Source organism: Halictus rubicundus, chromosome 2 (assembly GCF_050948215.1).
Source record: "Halictus rubicundus isolate RS-2024b chromosome 2, iyHalRubi1_principal, whole genome shotgun sequence".
Taxonomy (NCBI): domain Eukaryota; kingdom Metazoa; phylum Arthropoda; class Insecta; order Hymenoptera; family Halictidae; genus Halictus; species Halictus rubicundus.
The window spans coordinates 13,516,155-13,531,997 of NC_135150.1; the positions used below are offsets into that span (position 1 = coordinate 13,516,155).

Consider the following 15,843-nt stretch of genomic DNA (forward strand, 5'->3'; position numbering starts at 1 on the left):
CGACATGCCAGTCGATCGGACAAAGATTCGGAACGGCAGCACCATTCCCGGGGTCACGACAGACCGCGAGCAGGAACTGGTGGTTACATAAAAACGGGCCCTTTTCCTGGACGGTTTCGCGACTGGAAACTTCGTTAAATCCGCGGATTTTTTCTGCCCCCCTCTTGTGTCCCGCGTCCAGCGGTGCAATTGTCCTCTTAAGGAGGTTTTTGTCACCACCAGTCCAGGAAATCGACGCGACACCGTTTGTTCGAACTTTCTCTGGGTGGAGAACAGGTGACATAATCGACATACTTATGAAAGCCACACCACGGTAAACATCTAAACTTGATTCGGCCGATTGTTCGTAATGGCGCGTCGCGAATTGGCAAATATTCCGCCGATAGGTATTTCGATTCCATTACTGTAACTGAACCGTCGTTGCCGATCGAGCGATCCCCTTTCGCAACGATCCCGCTGATCGAAACTGTCTCTCAACGGATGAACAATTTCGCGTGCGTGTGTTCTTTTGTGTATGTACATTTATTTTCACTAGGCTCTCTCTCCCGCGTCGGTCGATTAAATCCCTCCTCGTGGATGCCATTAATAGGCTCATTTCCTATATTGTGAAACGATCGGCGCATTCCCGTTCGTAAAATCGATATACCAAATGAAAGAGAAATTGATCCATGCATTTTTTTATCCCCTGAAGAAAAGATTCCAGTCTGAATCGGCAATCTTGCACGACATTCTTTGTCACTGCCAATTGCAGCCGGTAAAAAGTGTGTTCGCACGATCGGGTATTGCGAAACCAGTAGGTTGGACAAGGGGGATAATGGGCAACTAAAAAGTGAGCTAATGAATTCTTTAAGACAAATTTTCTGCATTCCTTTCATTTAACGCACATAGAAAGTTTCTATAGATATCACAATACCTTTAATTAATTTCTACTCATCCTGTAAAACATAGAATCATAAGTAATCTTTATTTACTATTTTATCTGAAGGGCGGAACTGTTTTGTAAAAATTTGAAAACGAATACATTTCCAAAAATAACCAGTGAACGTGATAAAGCAGCTCTCAAACAATTTTACTCTTCACAGCATCTTTTAATGTTTCTATTATTGAAAATATTTTGCCCAATTTTACACACCATTTTATTAAAGTCAAAGTTCGCCATTAAGCTGCAGTATTCGGCTGAGTGCGCAACAAACCCGAAGGTAATTAGGAGAGGGCGACATCGCGTCGTAGTTCACCAAAATTTGATAAACCGATCGCGTGCAGGACGGTCGAAAATAATTAGCAGCTGCGTGATAGCTCGTACTCTCACTTCATTAAGGTCGCCTCCTCTAATTACGTCCCCCGGGAGGACGGGTGCAATTAAACCGGCCTAGAATCTATTGTGCTTGGCCGAAAGAAACGTGTCTGATTCTGCGGTGTTCCGCGGCGTTTCTTTCCCGCGGTGCGCGCCGCGCGGTGCCGCTTCAGTTGTCGCAAATCAGCGGGCAGGTCTGTGCAATTGAGGAGAAACTCGACATTTCTTTCCGAGGTTATGCAAAAATTCGCCCCCACTTTGCGCGCGCTTTGTTTAACGACGTTTCAGCGAGACAGTCGGCAGACAGTTCCCGGTGGCTGGCGAAGTTTGATGGTGCTGCGCGCTGGATCACGCGATCGTTCAACACGTGATGGAACCGTTCGCTCGGTTCTCATTAGTCTCCATCAATAATCACTTCTAAACGCCGCAATTACTATCAAAACTAAACCATCAATTCCAACAGACTGGTAACAATCGCATAAAATGTAAACTCTCAAAGAGTTCGCGACTCGAGGACAACGTTACCAAAAAATGGCACAGTGTTCGTCCAAGATTAGTGCATAAAGTGTACGACTTCCCGATAGAAAGTGTCCTCAACCATGAAACTTAGGACTTTCTATGCTCTGTGTTTCCTGTGCTTATCGCGCTCGCTCGCTGCCGAAGAGGATCCAACTTGGAACATCTCGCAATCCTTGGAATCCGAGAAGCTCCGGTTGTACCTGGACGAGAGCAATCCGCGGGACAAGCGTGCCCTGGGTCTGATTCTATCAGGATTGGCGCAGGTTTTCGGCTACGACGTGAGTCCCATTCAAGTATCCTCGTTGCCGAACCCAGAGCCACCCACGGTAATCGCGCTGTCGGCCAATGAGACGCAGACAGCCAATGCTTCAGGCTCAACAACAGCTTCGCCCAGACAGCGAGAGACGATCAGGTTCACGGGGGTCCTGAACTTCGGGAACAATGGCAGTCTGCTGAGCCACTTGCAGGAGTACGAGCAGGTTTTCCATGGGACAAGCAATGGCACAGGCTCTATGACGAACGCAACATCTACGACAACCACGGAGCCACCTGTGGACATCAGGCACCCATTGGCGCCGCTTTTGGTGAACATCCCCTTGCCGGTGATGCGACAGCCGCCGCTGCCAGAGATTCCTCCGCAAGACATCGAACTGTCCTATCCGCCAACGGTCCCCATCCGGTATGTTCCCGTTCGCGGGCAGCAGGAAATGGCGAACAGGCAGAACGGGAGCTCGGTGAAGCAGACGGTAGAGAGTCGGCCGAATCAAAACGGACAGGAAGTGAAATCGTCGCGTGTACCGGTCGGTCTCGCTTCCACGAGTGAGCCGCCATGGAAGAAGGAATACGAGGAGAGACTGGCCGAGCTGGAACGCAAACAGGCCGAGCATGCCGAGAGGCTGAGGCAGCAGGAACGGTACAGGAACCGTGTGAGGGACGATGATTATCATAACGAAGATGATAGGTGGAACCACGGGAAAGGGGGTGAGGACGCCAGGTGCATGGAGAAGGAGAAAGACAACTACAGTGATAGCTACTCCTCGGCGGAGGAGGATGGTTCCTCGGAAAGCTACCGGGATCAGGCCAAGAGACCTAACGAGTCGCAGGAAGACGAAGAGATTCGCGACTATGAGGATCAGAAACCGCTTAGGCAGCAAGAGGACTTCCCGGTCAGTGATAATTATACCAGCGTTCAGTTCAATGAACCGCTGCCCATCACCGAAGATCATGAACACCAGTGGCCCGAGCAGCTGCGGAATAGTTACGGAGAGTTGTTGAACAGCAGCGAGTTGGACGATGGGTTTGCTAACTTCTTTAATCAGTTCAAGGACAGTAGCTTGTATACGTTGCCGGGTAGTCAGGGTTCCAAGGAGAAGCTGAAGGAAGAGGATTATTCGCGGTCCAAGGAGGACGAAGACGAAAGCGGTGAGAAGAGGGAAGAGGCCGATCTTCCAGCGAGGAATAAGTATGAAGAGTACAGTTTGGAGGACGACGGAGACACGAAGAGGAAAGACGATGAGAGGAACACTGAGGAAGACAGGACAGATAAGTTACCCAACAAATTCTTACCCAGTGGAGGAAATCGATCCAAGTTAGACGATCAAAAGTCTGGGGAAGAAGTGAATTATAGCAGTTTCATGCCTCTGATCGTGCCTGCTCGGTACTTGTCCGCCCCTGAAGAGGTGAAGAAAGCAAAGTCCAGGCTCGCTACGATCGAGAAACCAATTAGAATCAAGGTAGCCAACACAGATAGCGGTAAGAAGGTTCAAAGCAAAGAATCGAGAAGTCCGAAGAAGGAGAACCTGAAGCCAAAACCTAGTATTTTGGATAGACAGTTGCCGAAGAAGCTTCACGAAGGCGAGCAGAAGGATTTACAACTGTGGCCAGCTCCATTCGACTTCGTTCTAGATGGTACCATTCAAACAGACCTTGCTTCAGGGAAACTGGGACGCAGATACGTCAAATCTCCGTTTGCTGTTTGGAAAGGTGAGGCTCGTGATGAAAGAACCAAAGAGGTCCAGAAAACTGGGAAACATATGACTACACAGAGTCCAGGTCAGAGAGGTCGAGGTTCATCTGAGAATAACTCTTACGAGAAGTTCAAGGAAGGTCTGAAACCTCAAATAGCCTCTTCAAGGCAGTCTGTTGAATCAGTAAACCGGGAGAATCGCACGCGATCTGAAGGCGCGAAACAACCTCGACGACTTGTTTCACAGAGTGGAGAAACAACGGACCACTGGGATCGGTATAAGTATACCACAAGTGACAACTATTTGGTGACCAAACGACCTAACATCGAAGTGGTACGTCCAACTCAACAGCAAACCCCAAGCTCGTTCTTGAAGAGGAGGTTCGAGGGGTTGAAGCGCAGCACCGAGAAAATTGAGCCCGGTTTGGAAAGTTATTTTACCGAGAGATCTCCTGTGGATAATTCCAAGATGGCTGATGTCAGCCAGAATGCGCGAGAGTTTCAGGTAGTGATGCCAGATTTTGTGCCGCCGACGTTCGAGAGGCCAGCGCCGGGTTATTTCGATTTTCCCGAAATGAATTACCAGCTCGCTGAAAAAGCGGATAACGAAAGAGCGATCGGCATTATTGCACCGCGACAGGACGCCTATCGGCATGACGAAAGTTTCACGAAATTTGCCAGTGAACCGGAAAACAGAGACGAGAAAGTCGCAGACGGAAGTTACCCGACTGGCACGCACGATGCGGACGTGTTAGGGCAAAAAGTCATCGAGCTGAGCAGGCCGATGGGTTACGTTGATTATGTTCGCATGCTGTAACAATTAGGAACGCCGACGTTTGTTGAGAGTGTCCTGCGATTAATGGGTATGTATGTCGTCATGGAACAAGGTCAATCCAAGGGCAATTCTGAATTTATGTAATATTAGGGTGTTATATAAGCATTAAGTTAACATAAGCTTCGTTATTTATGTATAGCTTCACGTATGAAATTTTCTTCTGATATGTTATCAATTTTGATTTATTGGACTGCTGAATTTTCGTGAAACAAAATAATAATGACTACAAAATAAGAATGAACGGACTTTTTTCTAATTATTTCCGTTGAACAATTATTCCCCTAAAATTATTAATGTTACTATGTGTTGATTTCTTGTGTTGATTTCCACTATAATTTCTTGTGTTGCAATTATGTTATAGGACAGAAGAGACGAAATGCAGAGGCGTAGCGAACTGGAGAACAAGATGTCCGAAATTCTAGAAAATTTGAAGACTCGTTTGCTTGTAGAATAAATTACTTTCATTATGTAAATATATTATCAATCCTCTCTCGTTTCATTATTCAAACTATTATAATAATTTCCTGATATCAGTATACGATGTTAACATGACCAAGAGCTCAAAGTGATTAAGATTAATAATAAAAAAAAATGGAGAATACTAAATTTTAATGTTATACAGGGAGGACATATATTTTACTTACCAACATCGTTCTCAAACGTCGATAGTTCTCGATTTGAGTAATCGTGAAATCGAACAGAGTGCGCCACTATCGCGATGTTGTTGTTGTGTTGACAGTATGTCGAGAAGCTTGAATGTTATCTTTTTTAATAAATAAAGTTAAAGTAGTGCGTTAATAAGTAATTTATTTGGTATTTTAAAATAAGTGTTATTGTGTGTTATATTATTAGAAAGATGGAGGAATTTTTACAAAACGTAGGTGTTGGGTTAAGATCCATAGATGATCCATATTTTGAAGATTCATACCGAGTTTGCAAGATTTTCCAACGAAAAGGTGTCACCGTTGAGGACGACGAAGAGTTGTGTCACGATGCGTAAATAAATGCTTTTTATTCTTTACGATTATTTTAAAAAGTCACATAACCTAACACCGATAATACATCTCTTTTTTCATGTAAATAACGACTTATCATTGTTCATTTCAGTATAAAAGAATTCACCTGTTATGTCACTGGTTGTAAAGCCACGTTTAAAACGTTAGTAGACTTCGAAATGCACTATAACACTAATCACCGTTATGTTTGTGCAGAATGTACAAAAACTTTATCGAATCCAAGATTGTTAGATATTCATATTCAAGAAACTCACGACAGTTTTTTCCAAGTTTTATCTACAAAGCAACCAATGGTATTTATATAAATTTTAGTATTTTACATATATTAATGCTATTATTAATATTATTACCTCTTTATAGTACCAATGTTATGTTTCTGAATGCGATCTAAAGTTTAAGAATTCAATCGAGAGAAGGGATCACTGTATAAGTGTCCACAAGTTCCCCAAAAATTTTCGCTATGATAATACTCCTCATTTTACGAAAAAAGAACCAAAAGACAAAATGGAGGTAGAGGAGCTGAAGCATGATAAGAAACAAACAAAAACTAAGAAACCACAATTGGATAAAAATCAAAAGAATAGAATGTTCACTGCTGCAGCAAAGACTACCATCCCAGTAAATTCTAACGTTAATGACAATCAACCAGCTGCTTCAAGTTCTGTTAAAAGTTCATCGTCTTTATTTTTCGTACCTCGACAAATACACAAATCGTATACAAAAGCGCTTACTAAAAATCAGAGCAGTGAAAAGAATGTCTTGGAAACAGAAACTATGATGGACTTGGCTGAATCATTGCCTACATGATAGATACTGTTCACTAAAAATATTGGCGAACTCTTGTGAGGAATGTGAGGGAGAAATGATTTGATAATAAATATTTCAGTTAAAGCAGTTCTTTTATTATAAATATATCTTAAATATCATAACAACGTATGTACACAGTAGCTTAAAATATTCGCGACTATTAGTACATTTTCTGCACTATCCTTGTTTATTTACATGCTTCAGACTATATTACTCTATACGCACATTCGTTCAACAAATTCGTACCTTGTTTATTTGCTTACACATACTTCCGCTGTTAAAGCACACCTCTCATTGGCAAAAGAGTATCCTTACATACTTATACTTTGGTAAAGCTTATATGAGATATTCGATTTCGCATGACTTTCGTTAAGGTAAAAACACGTTACTATCCCGTCACGTGACTTCACATGCTATCACATTACATACAGAGGAAGAAAAACTATAGTATTGAATACTAGAGTCTTTCCTCTGTATATAACGTGTGACAGCACGTGAGCTCACGTGTCGAAAACCATTTCCACCGACTCTGCCTTCTCGAAAAACCGTTTTACAAAATATATTATTACATTAACGCAAATTCATGGATCCAAATCCTCCAACATAAAAATCAATTAACGCCCCTTCCTTCACGCAACCGAAATCTAAATGATCAAGAAGAGAAAATATAATCGACCGAATAGACTAACTTAACAAAATCCCGAGACATTAATCCTGTACAAAAAGTGCCCTATGTCGAATAAACCATACATCTGAGCTTCGCCGTCTCGTTTCTTAAGGCAACCAATTCATATCTCAGCTTCATATTCTCCTGTTCAAGAAAAGCTGCTCTGATAGCAATTTCATCCTCTTTCGCCCTTCTGGCGTCCCTGGACCTTTTCGCGGCTTCGTTGTTCTTCCTTCTTCTCTCCCAGTAGGCAGCGTCCTTCTCGTCGACAGTGCTGGTTGGCAGACTTGGACTTTTGGTAACGCGTCTCATTTTGGTGTTCGTACTTTCATTCGACCGTCTAACAGATTCCAGCATCCTCTTCCTGAAGTCGGAGTACGCCTCGTTCGAATTCGGATCGTAGATCTGATCGCCCGAGCCCATGCTGAAGGAAAGTGGGTCCTTGGGGTAGGCCTTGAAGGGCCTAGGTGCTTTCTTACCCTGCTCCGGACTCAGCGGGGACAGTCTCGCGTCTTTTCCACTGGTGGTCGGGGATGTCGTCGACGTGGCCGAGGTTCCAACCATCGGACACGGTTCGGTGTTATTATTCTCCGCGAACAACGCCGGAATAATGCCAGGCACCACCGGGATCGGCATAGTCATTGGCAGCGCCGGGAACCGATCGAGCTGACCGGTCACACTCCTGTCCGTCACGTTGGAGCAGTTGTAGATCCCTCCGTACTTGATCTTCTTAGGCGAATCGGACTCCGACGGAGGCGTCACCATGAACGCCCGACCTTCGAAGCGGCTCTTGAGAAGGTCCTCTTCAGACTCGAAACCGGGCACCTGTTTAGACTGCGAATGTTTCTCGATGGCGGCAGGCGAATTCGATCTCGATTCGCAGGACACAGACTCCCGCGACGTCTGCGAGAGATTCTTTTTGCAGGAAAGATCCAAAATCGGAGGCTCCAACGATCCTGTGACAGGTACCCTCGAGTAGGTGAAGTCCAGAGCCTGCATTGTGTTTGCCAACGGCTCGATGTAGCCTTCCATTTCGCTGCTATCTGGAGAAAGAAAGGGAATAATTAACCATCAATTATTTTGAAATACACCTTGCGTTGACTGACGGCGGATTTTATGCATCTATGGCAAAAATGAGTATGTGCAATTTAAAGCAGTGGACTGATTAAGAGGATTTAAAAATATCAATCTATTTGGCCCTATGCTGTACAATTGATGCAGTCAGTTTTTAGTTTGCATAAAGATCCGCAGTCTGATAATTACACACTGAAGAAGATCACTGAAGAAGCCGAAATGACGGTTAACACTAAACCTACCAAGCACTAAGAGTACCTGGTGAATATTGCCTCGTAAAGGTGACAGTAATCAGTTTATTTAGATTTCCGTAATTTCTTTTACGATAGACGTTTGAACAAGGAAATTTATTCGATTATTTTCCACTAATGCACTCTTATAGCTTTAATAATTGCAGAATACAAAACCGGTCGTTGAACCGTGGTAGGTTTAGCGTTGAACGAACTTGGGCTCGTGAAGAGCTTTTTCGAAATTGTAGAAAGCGAGTACAGTTAGTACAGTTTAGGAAATACTCCTCCAGTAGTCTCGTAGTGGCTTGAGGATTGTCTTGGTCTGATAGTAAATAAGATAAAAATTCGACAGAAACCGCATCATCGTTCGGCGATGACGGAAGTTCGCGTTCTCCCATGTTCGCGAAGCAACTGCGGATGTAAACAGGATCAAACTGTTACCTAATTATTAATCCAAGGTGAGGCACCGGTCACTTGTATCACAACACTGTCTCGTACTACCGTAGATCCGTACTCGCGTTCTTCACAACTATCAACCGAAATCGAAGGACGGGAAAGACACGTACAACCCACCGGTCTCACAGTTTTTGGGTAAATCGTGCTGGCACGGCCAATCGCCAAAATCGTTAAGGATAGAGAGGGTGTTCGCTTATATACCGACCAACCCTTACAAGACCCAGGAGGGGTAGGAGGCCTCTTTGAAAAAGAGTGGGGAGAGATTCTGTGATGTCCATGACGCGACGAGGCGCCGGGACAGGACTGGCACGCGTTCGACAGCATTCCCGTTTTCAAAATGTTTACCGGACGACGCACACTGCTCGATAAGTACAAAAAGTCGGACAAACATGAAAGAAAGAATTATTTTAGAAATTGAAAAATGTTATATAACTTGATTTGTTAATATCTAATGCGCGTGTCTTATATGTTCCTTTTTTATTGAATTTCATTATAACTAAGAAAATTAAAATGATCGAATGTTATTTCAATTTTAAGAATCATATTTCTTTTCTGCCGAATTGAATGTGTTCCGAGTTGTTTAAGAAACTGAAAATATGACTTTAGGGTAGTAGAATAGCAAAAAATAATTGTTTAGATGACAGATGTAATTCGTAATATAGCTCATAATTTGAATATTTTCATAGAAGTAATGCATATGATTCAGTACTCATTACTTTATTGCCTTTACGGTATCTCGAGATATATGGACTGAAAGTCGTAAAACGGCTCAGGCGGCTGTTACCGAATAAATATAAAATAATTTGAAAAATACAGTCAAACCTGTTTTTGTGCGGTAGATAAGGACCGCATACAAGAAACCGCACAAAAGAAATATTCAGAAACATCATAAATAGCTACAACACATAATTTTTTACAACTTATTAAAGAACATTTTTTTATACGGTGGAGAGGGACCGTATAAAAAAAAGTCTCGCTTAGAAAATATGTCAAAGATTTATGAAAAAGCGAGAAAGTGCTTTCTGAACAGAGTAAATAATTAAATTACACTTGGAAACATTTAAAAAACATTTAATTTCTCATTTTAAACATGGCGAAATTTTCAAAATGCACATAATTCAATACTACTCGTCGTAGTCCAAAACGCGCATCTTCTTGTAATGAGAACATTACAAGGGTGTTATAATGCCAGCAACGTTAACATTCATATACCGCATAAAAATAAATCGCATAGAAAAGGACCGCACAAAAACAGGTTTGACTGTACACTTTTGAGACTGTAAAATTCAATTTTTGAGGAGTGTGAAAATTACTTAACAAGAATGATGCATCTATTCATTTCTATTATACATAGATAAATTAAATTTTCAAATCCTACTGGTTTTTGTCCCATTTTTTGAATGCATCGCACAGTGGTGTTATTTGGCCAAAAAGCGGCAAAAAATTGAAATATACCGTAACCTCTGCGCGATTCATTTTTGGAAGTTTCGAAAGTTATTTAAACTTAAATTGCGGCCAAGAGTGGCCGAAGATGGATGAGATTTTTTAAACATAATTACAGTGACTCCCACTAATATTCGGACGCTTTTAAAAATCGCATAACTTTGTCAATATTGGACTATATTACTTGAATTTTTTTGAGAAGTTAGTGATCACTGTATCAATTATAAATATTCTGAATATTTCATCTAAATCGGTCAACGTTGCAATGAGCTACAAACGTTTAACGATGAAAGCTGAAGGGTGAAAGTCGCAGAATTTTGGCCTTGTCAGGGTATTTCGCCCTTGTGTGATCATTTTGGAACATCTGTAAATTTGGAAATTCTCTGAATATGTATAATCTAAATTTTCAATGTAAGTCCATATGAAAAAGTTGCAAAATACATCTTTTAGTATTTTCTCTGCAATTTCGACCAATTGCAATTTTTGTAAAAAATGATTTTCTCTTTATGTAGCAAACCAATTATGCTAACTTCGTAAAAAAACCCAAGTCTTATGGTCCAATATTAACAAAGCAATTTTTTACAATCGTCCGAATATTAGTGGGAGTCACTGTAGTTCAATATTACACTTTGCAAAAACAATCGTTGCCAGAACAAAGTCTCTTGAAGAATTTTTTGTATGCTTCCCCATAAACGAGGGGCTTCCGGTTAGCCCACATTATTTAATGTTAAACAACTGTTTTGAACAATTATTTTTGCCAGATAAGGGTTGAAGAGCTGAAAGAATTTCCATGATTGCTCGGGGACACATCAGCTACTTCCAAACGGATCGATCCGTGCGAGATCCTTCGATCATTTTCGCTGTTTTTCACGGCACTTTGGACTGAGACGGTATTGTTAGTTGTTTTCGTTAATTTTATAAATTGTGAGAGGCCTGCATTCTAGTCTAAAAAATATTCATTTTTGTTATTTCGTTGTTATGGAACGCAGAAAGTTACAACTTCGATGTTGGAATGTTACTGTTCCACTGATGGACAAAATGGCAAGGCACCTAAAGGTTTTCGGTAATAAACAGTTATTTGTACATCACGCCTAGGAAATGAATGCACAACGGAATAAAGTACGGAAGTATTCATATTCGTATGAATGGTGCCTCGGGGAAGTCGGTCGAGTACGAGTTCGGGGTCGAAGATCGGTCTACATAGGTAAAAGTTTAAACTAAAAGGAAAATAAAACTGTTCTGGTGAACAATAGATCTGTGCCTGGATCAAGCGAAGCGAGCGTATTGTTAACAATGCGCGACTGCCGTTTGCTATAGCTCGGTGTTGCGTCTAGATTTATAAGTACCTGGTATTTAGGAACTACCGTACCTGTCGTTCCAATTCTGACCTATTGTCAGTTCCGTAAATTGATTGCGAAAACTTCTTGACCTCGAACAATCGAATACTGTTAAATTAATCCCTTCGGTAGTTGCCGTGGCCCCGGGACAACGAAGAATCCAGTTACCGGTTAGCACACTAAATCCTTTGGGTACATTCTACGAAATTCGTACCCGCGCGGAAGGACGTTCATTTTCTGCCAAGACGGTCGCCGGTAAGTTTCGGACATGTCTGAAAACGGCGGGGTGTCTCTTCATCCGGACGAGAACTATATAGAATCACTGCATAACCCTTTCGTGGGCCTTTCCTTCACTATTTCCCGTAGTTATCCCGTGCAGCCCGATTGTTTCCGAGCTGCATCGCAAGATTTACGATCGACGATGAAAGAGTTGCGGGAAATTGCGGAATTTGCGTAAAGTGCTCATAAATTAACCGTCTAACACAAGAAAGTGTTGTGGCCAGGTAAAATCTGCGAAATATCCTCCAAGTACGCCGGGGAAAGGTGAAAGGAGGGACTACGTACAGCTTGCACCTTCGGGATCGTTGCCGTTGATGGATCCTCCGTCCGCCCTAGCTCGTTACGGATGGACAACATATGGACGGTTTCATTCCGTCACGCCGGAAGACGATCCTCTTTTCTCTAGCATATGCTGGCTAATGGCTTTGTTTCGACGACTTTGTCCGCAGGATTCCAGTGCGCGTCAATGCGTAAAATTTATTCCAGTCGAAGTTACACCGTAATAAAATCATAATGGGTCGTCACGATCCAGCCAAGGCTCCACCGCTTCGTAGCCTCTCGTCGAATTTGACTTTCATTGCGGGAGAACGTTTTGTTATTTGCGGACAGTTTCTTAATTTACGAATGAAACTTCTGCCACGATAAAGAACAATTCATAGAGTTCGACGATCTGTATGTATAGCGGTGACGTATTTTTGTACACCCTGTACATCGGGCTCGTGATTTCAAATCCGTCCACCATCGATCCCCATTGTCTTTCACCCGTCTTTCCTCGGGAGAGGATAGGCTCCGTGACTATAATACCGATACTCTAACCAGATTTACTTTAGTCTTGTTTGTATCCCCAATTTCAGCTATTGTACCTTAAATCTGCAGCTTGCCGAAACTGAACGTGTAATCCGGAGTTAACAAGTAAAGATGACATGTTTTAGCGGCTGAATAGGATTCCGTTGCGCTTTATTACGCGGCTGGAAACGGTGAAATCCGGGGGCATTAACGCGATTAATTTTCGTAAGACGTCCCCACCTACGTCGGTCGTTTGGTCAATCGTTAAAAAGATATAGAAGAAATAATCCTCCCTAATCCTCTGTAAAAATGGGAGGAAATGGTTCTACAAGAAAAAAATGGTACGGCATCCCTAATCGTGTTTGAAAAGAAAAGAAATACTTCTAAATCTCTAATTGTTTTTTAAAAAAGGGTAAATAGTGCCACATACCTATTTATCTTTAAAAAGAGAAAAATTCACAATCCCGATTGCCATTGGAAAAATGGAAGAAATGATTCCCCAACTATCCTTAAAAAAAAAGGAAATAGATGCCGAAACATCCCCAATTGTCTTTAAAAGAAAAAAAAAAGAAATAACTCTACACCCTTAATCGTTTTTTAAAAATAGAAGACATACTGTTGACAGTTAACTTGAACCATTTAGTGATGTATCAATTATGAACGCTTTGGCAGAATAACAATTTGCCGCAATCGCTGTAAATACGTAGCGTATGTCTATAACTATGACAAAGTGAAAGAATTATTTCTTAAATCAAGATTTTCTTGGAATTCGAAGAGTGTGAGAAACGTAGGAAAAGGGAAAGGGCATCGATGGGAATGCCGAAGGTACAGTTAGGCGCGATAGTAGAGACGTCTCATTATGTCTTCTTCCCGAGATCACGCCAAATTTAGTCTTTCGCTCCGGGCCCCGTTAAAACGGCGTGTCCGCCATAGAAAACCAGCCCCGGCGCTCGATTCACCGCCTCCTGTCCCCGTGTATACAAATTTTTGCTCTTTTGGCCACATAACCCAGATTTCTATGGTGCAGGGCGGACCGCAACCCGTTATTTGCGATTTTTCCCGTGGACGTCGGCCGACGACAGATGAATGCCCACGCCGCATCTCCATCTGCCCCGAGGATCACAGAAAGCGCACACAAACGAGATGTAACGGTACGAGATGCAAAATCCTCGCGATGATTTGCCGTGGAAAAGTCTCAATTCACGGCGCCGATGAAATCGCTCGAATTACTCCGTTGCGGCCGATCCGTCTCCCTACGAAACCAATCGCCGAAAGGCGTAGACTTTTCTGTCAATTTCCGGAGGCATGAGGCCCCATACGTTTCGTATTATCATCGTTGCATCGCGGAACCTCAAATTTTTGCAGACTCAAGTCTCAATTCCTTTTTCACTTCAATTGAATTATTTCGTATTTTAAATAAATATCACGGAAAAATTTCAAACGCATTTCATATATTATTGCTAAACATTTTCCGATTTTTTAAAACGAAGCATTCAAAAATATATCATACAGTGTAGGCTGGCAGGGTAAACAAATATTTTTCGACTTCATTTTGTATAAATTAGATCATTCAGTCTAACGATCATATTGTGTATGATTTATCAATAATGATTAAATAACTTTGAAAACAAACAAATATGTGTACAACAACCATTCGGTTTCTCACAAAATTATTTTATTATTTTAGCAGTATTATATATCGACGAATTATGCAGCGACGCATCCCATAGTGTCTTCGCATGTATGGAAACCATAACACTAGTTAATATTCATTTGTCATGTTTAGACTGCGGATCTTTACGCAAAATAAAAAATGTTCGCGTCGAAAAATTTCTTTCCTCTGTCAGCTATTTTGTTAAGCTTAAACTAATACGTTGATATTCTTAAATTTTTCAAATATGTCCACTGCTTTAAATTGTACTTACCAATTTTTATCGTAAATGCATAAAATCAGCATACGCAATCGTCGACTTACCGGTGACTTTCGGTCCGATTGTTTACGTGCAACGTTAGATAACGTAACCGTAACTAAGAGAAAGCGATATTTGGAAACAACATAGGATAAATCGGTGGTCTCTCGCGGATTCCTGCAATTCCATAACATTCAGTAACAACAAGCGAATTTCGTGGAATCGGATTGACGCAATGTTTTCATTTACGACCACCGTTCGTCGAATAATGCCAGCGGATTTGTCAGATACTTGGCGCGGATAATGTGTATCTCGGCCTTGAGACCCTTCCCGTAACGTTTACGAAACGGTAAACTGCGAACGGAATATGGTGGTCCGGTTAAATTTCTGGAGTGGTCGATAGAAGTTCTATACAAAAAGTAATAATCGACAATGCTTCCAATTCCCTCCAATTGCTTTAGGGTCCTAAGGAACGGCGGGTTGAAAATGCGCGTATTGTCTGCAGGCTTAAACAAATGTTGCCCAGTTCCCCTGCTTTACATAGCATGTCCATTCAACCGTCGTTTAAATAGGAGAAACGGCTGTACACTCCTAATTGTCATTTAGAAAAAGAAGAAATAAGGCTACATTCCTAATTGTCCTTAAAAAAGAAAGTTACAATTCTATGTCCCTAATCGAAATAAATGATTTCCCTAACCATTTCTTCCCTAAAGAAGAAATCGTTGTACAATCGTAATCGCCTGTAAAAAATAGTTCTTAAAAAAAAAGAATTTATAGTTCCACATCCTCTATCGTCTTAAAAAGAAAAAAGAATAGTTCCACATCCGTAGTCGCATTAGGAATAAAAAGGGAAACAGTTCTCTGTCAATAATCGTTTCTAACAAAAAAAGATATACTTCTACATTCTTAATTGTCTTAACGATTAGAGATGTAAAAAAAACAATTGAACAAGAAATTGAATTGAATGGGAAAAACGATTAAGTAACGATTGGAGATGTAAAACAATTTCTTCTCTTTTTAAAAACCATTCGGGATGTATAACTATTTACTTCATGTTGTAATCTCCAATCGTTATTTAAAAAAAAGAAGAAATATTTCTCAACCCTCAATCATTTAAAAAAAAAAAGAAAGAAGAAATTGCTCTACATCCTCAATCTAATCCCTCGTTTTTCAAAATAGGAAACATACTGATAAGATCTAAGCTTAATCATTTGAAGGATAATT

At 41.5% G+C, this 15,843-nt stretch overlaps 2 protein-coding genes across 3 annotated transcripts; one reads left to right on the forward strand and one right to left on the reverse strand.

Annotated features, from left to right (window-relative positions):
* Positions 1 to 1,136: 1,136 nt before the first annotated feature.
* Positions 1,137 to 5,257, forward strand: LOC143365355 (uncharacterized). Its single transcript, XM_076805459.1, has 2 exons — positions 1,137 to 4,642; positions 4,976 to 5,257. Exon 1 carries the CDS (start codon positions 1,894 to 1,896, stop codon positions 4,594 to 4,596), a length of 2,703 nt encoding a protein of 900 aa, XP_076661574.1. The 5' UTR covers positions 1,137 to 1,893; the 3' UTR covers positions 4,597 to 4,642; positions 4,976 to 5,257.
* Positions 5,258 to 6,435: 1,178 nt separating this feature from the next.
* Positions 6,436 to 9,208, reverse strand: Gt (transcription factor giant). Of its 2 annotated transcripts, none has more exons than XM_076805483.1 (2): positions 8,850 to 9,208; positions 6,436 to 8,147 (listed from the first exon to the last, which is right to left on the reverse strand). In XM_076805483.1, the coding sequence occupies exon 2, from the start codon at positions 8,134 to 8,136 to the stop codon at positions 7,168 to 7,170; it is 969 nt and encodes a 322-aa protein (XP_076661598.1). In that variant the 5' UTR covers positions 8,137 to 8,147; positions 8,850 to 9,208; the 3' UTR covers positions 6,436 to 7,167. The 2 variants fall into 2 exon arrangements, with proteins under 2 accessions (XP_076661598.1, XP_076661597.1); XM_076805482.1 differs by lacking the exon at positions 8,850 to 9,208 and adding an exon at positions 8,677 to 8,825.
* Between the last annotated feature and the right edge of the window lie 6,635 nt (positions 9,209 to 15,843).

Coding starts and splice junctions, on each gene's coding strand:
- LOC143365355 (XM_076805459.1), top strand. CDS start 1,894: ATGAAACTTAGGACTTTCTATGCTCTGTGTTTCCTGTGCTTATCGCGC.
- Gt (XM_076805482.1), bottom strand. CDS start 8,806: ATGGGAGAACGCGAACTTCCGTCATCGCCGAACGATGATGCGGTTTCT. Junction 8,148..8,676: donor GGAGGAGTATTTCCTAAACT/GTACTAACTGTA, acceptor TTCTTTCTCCAG/ATAGCAGCGAAATGGAAGGC.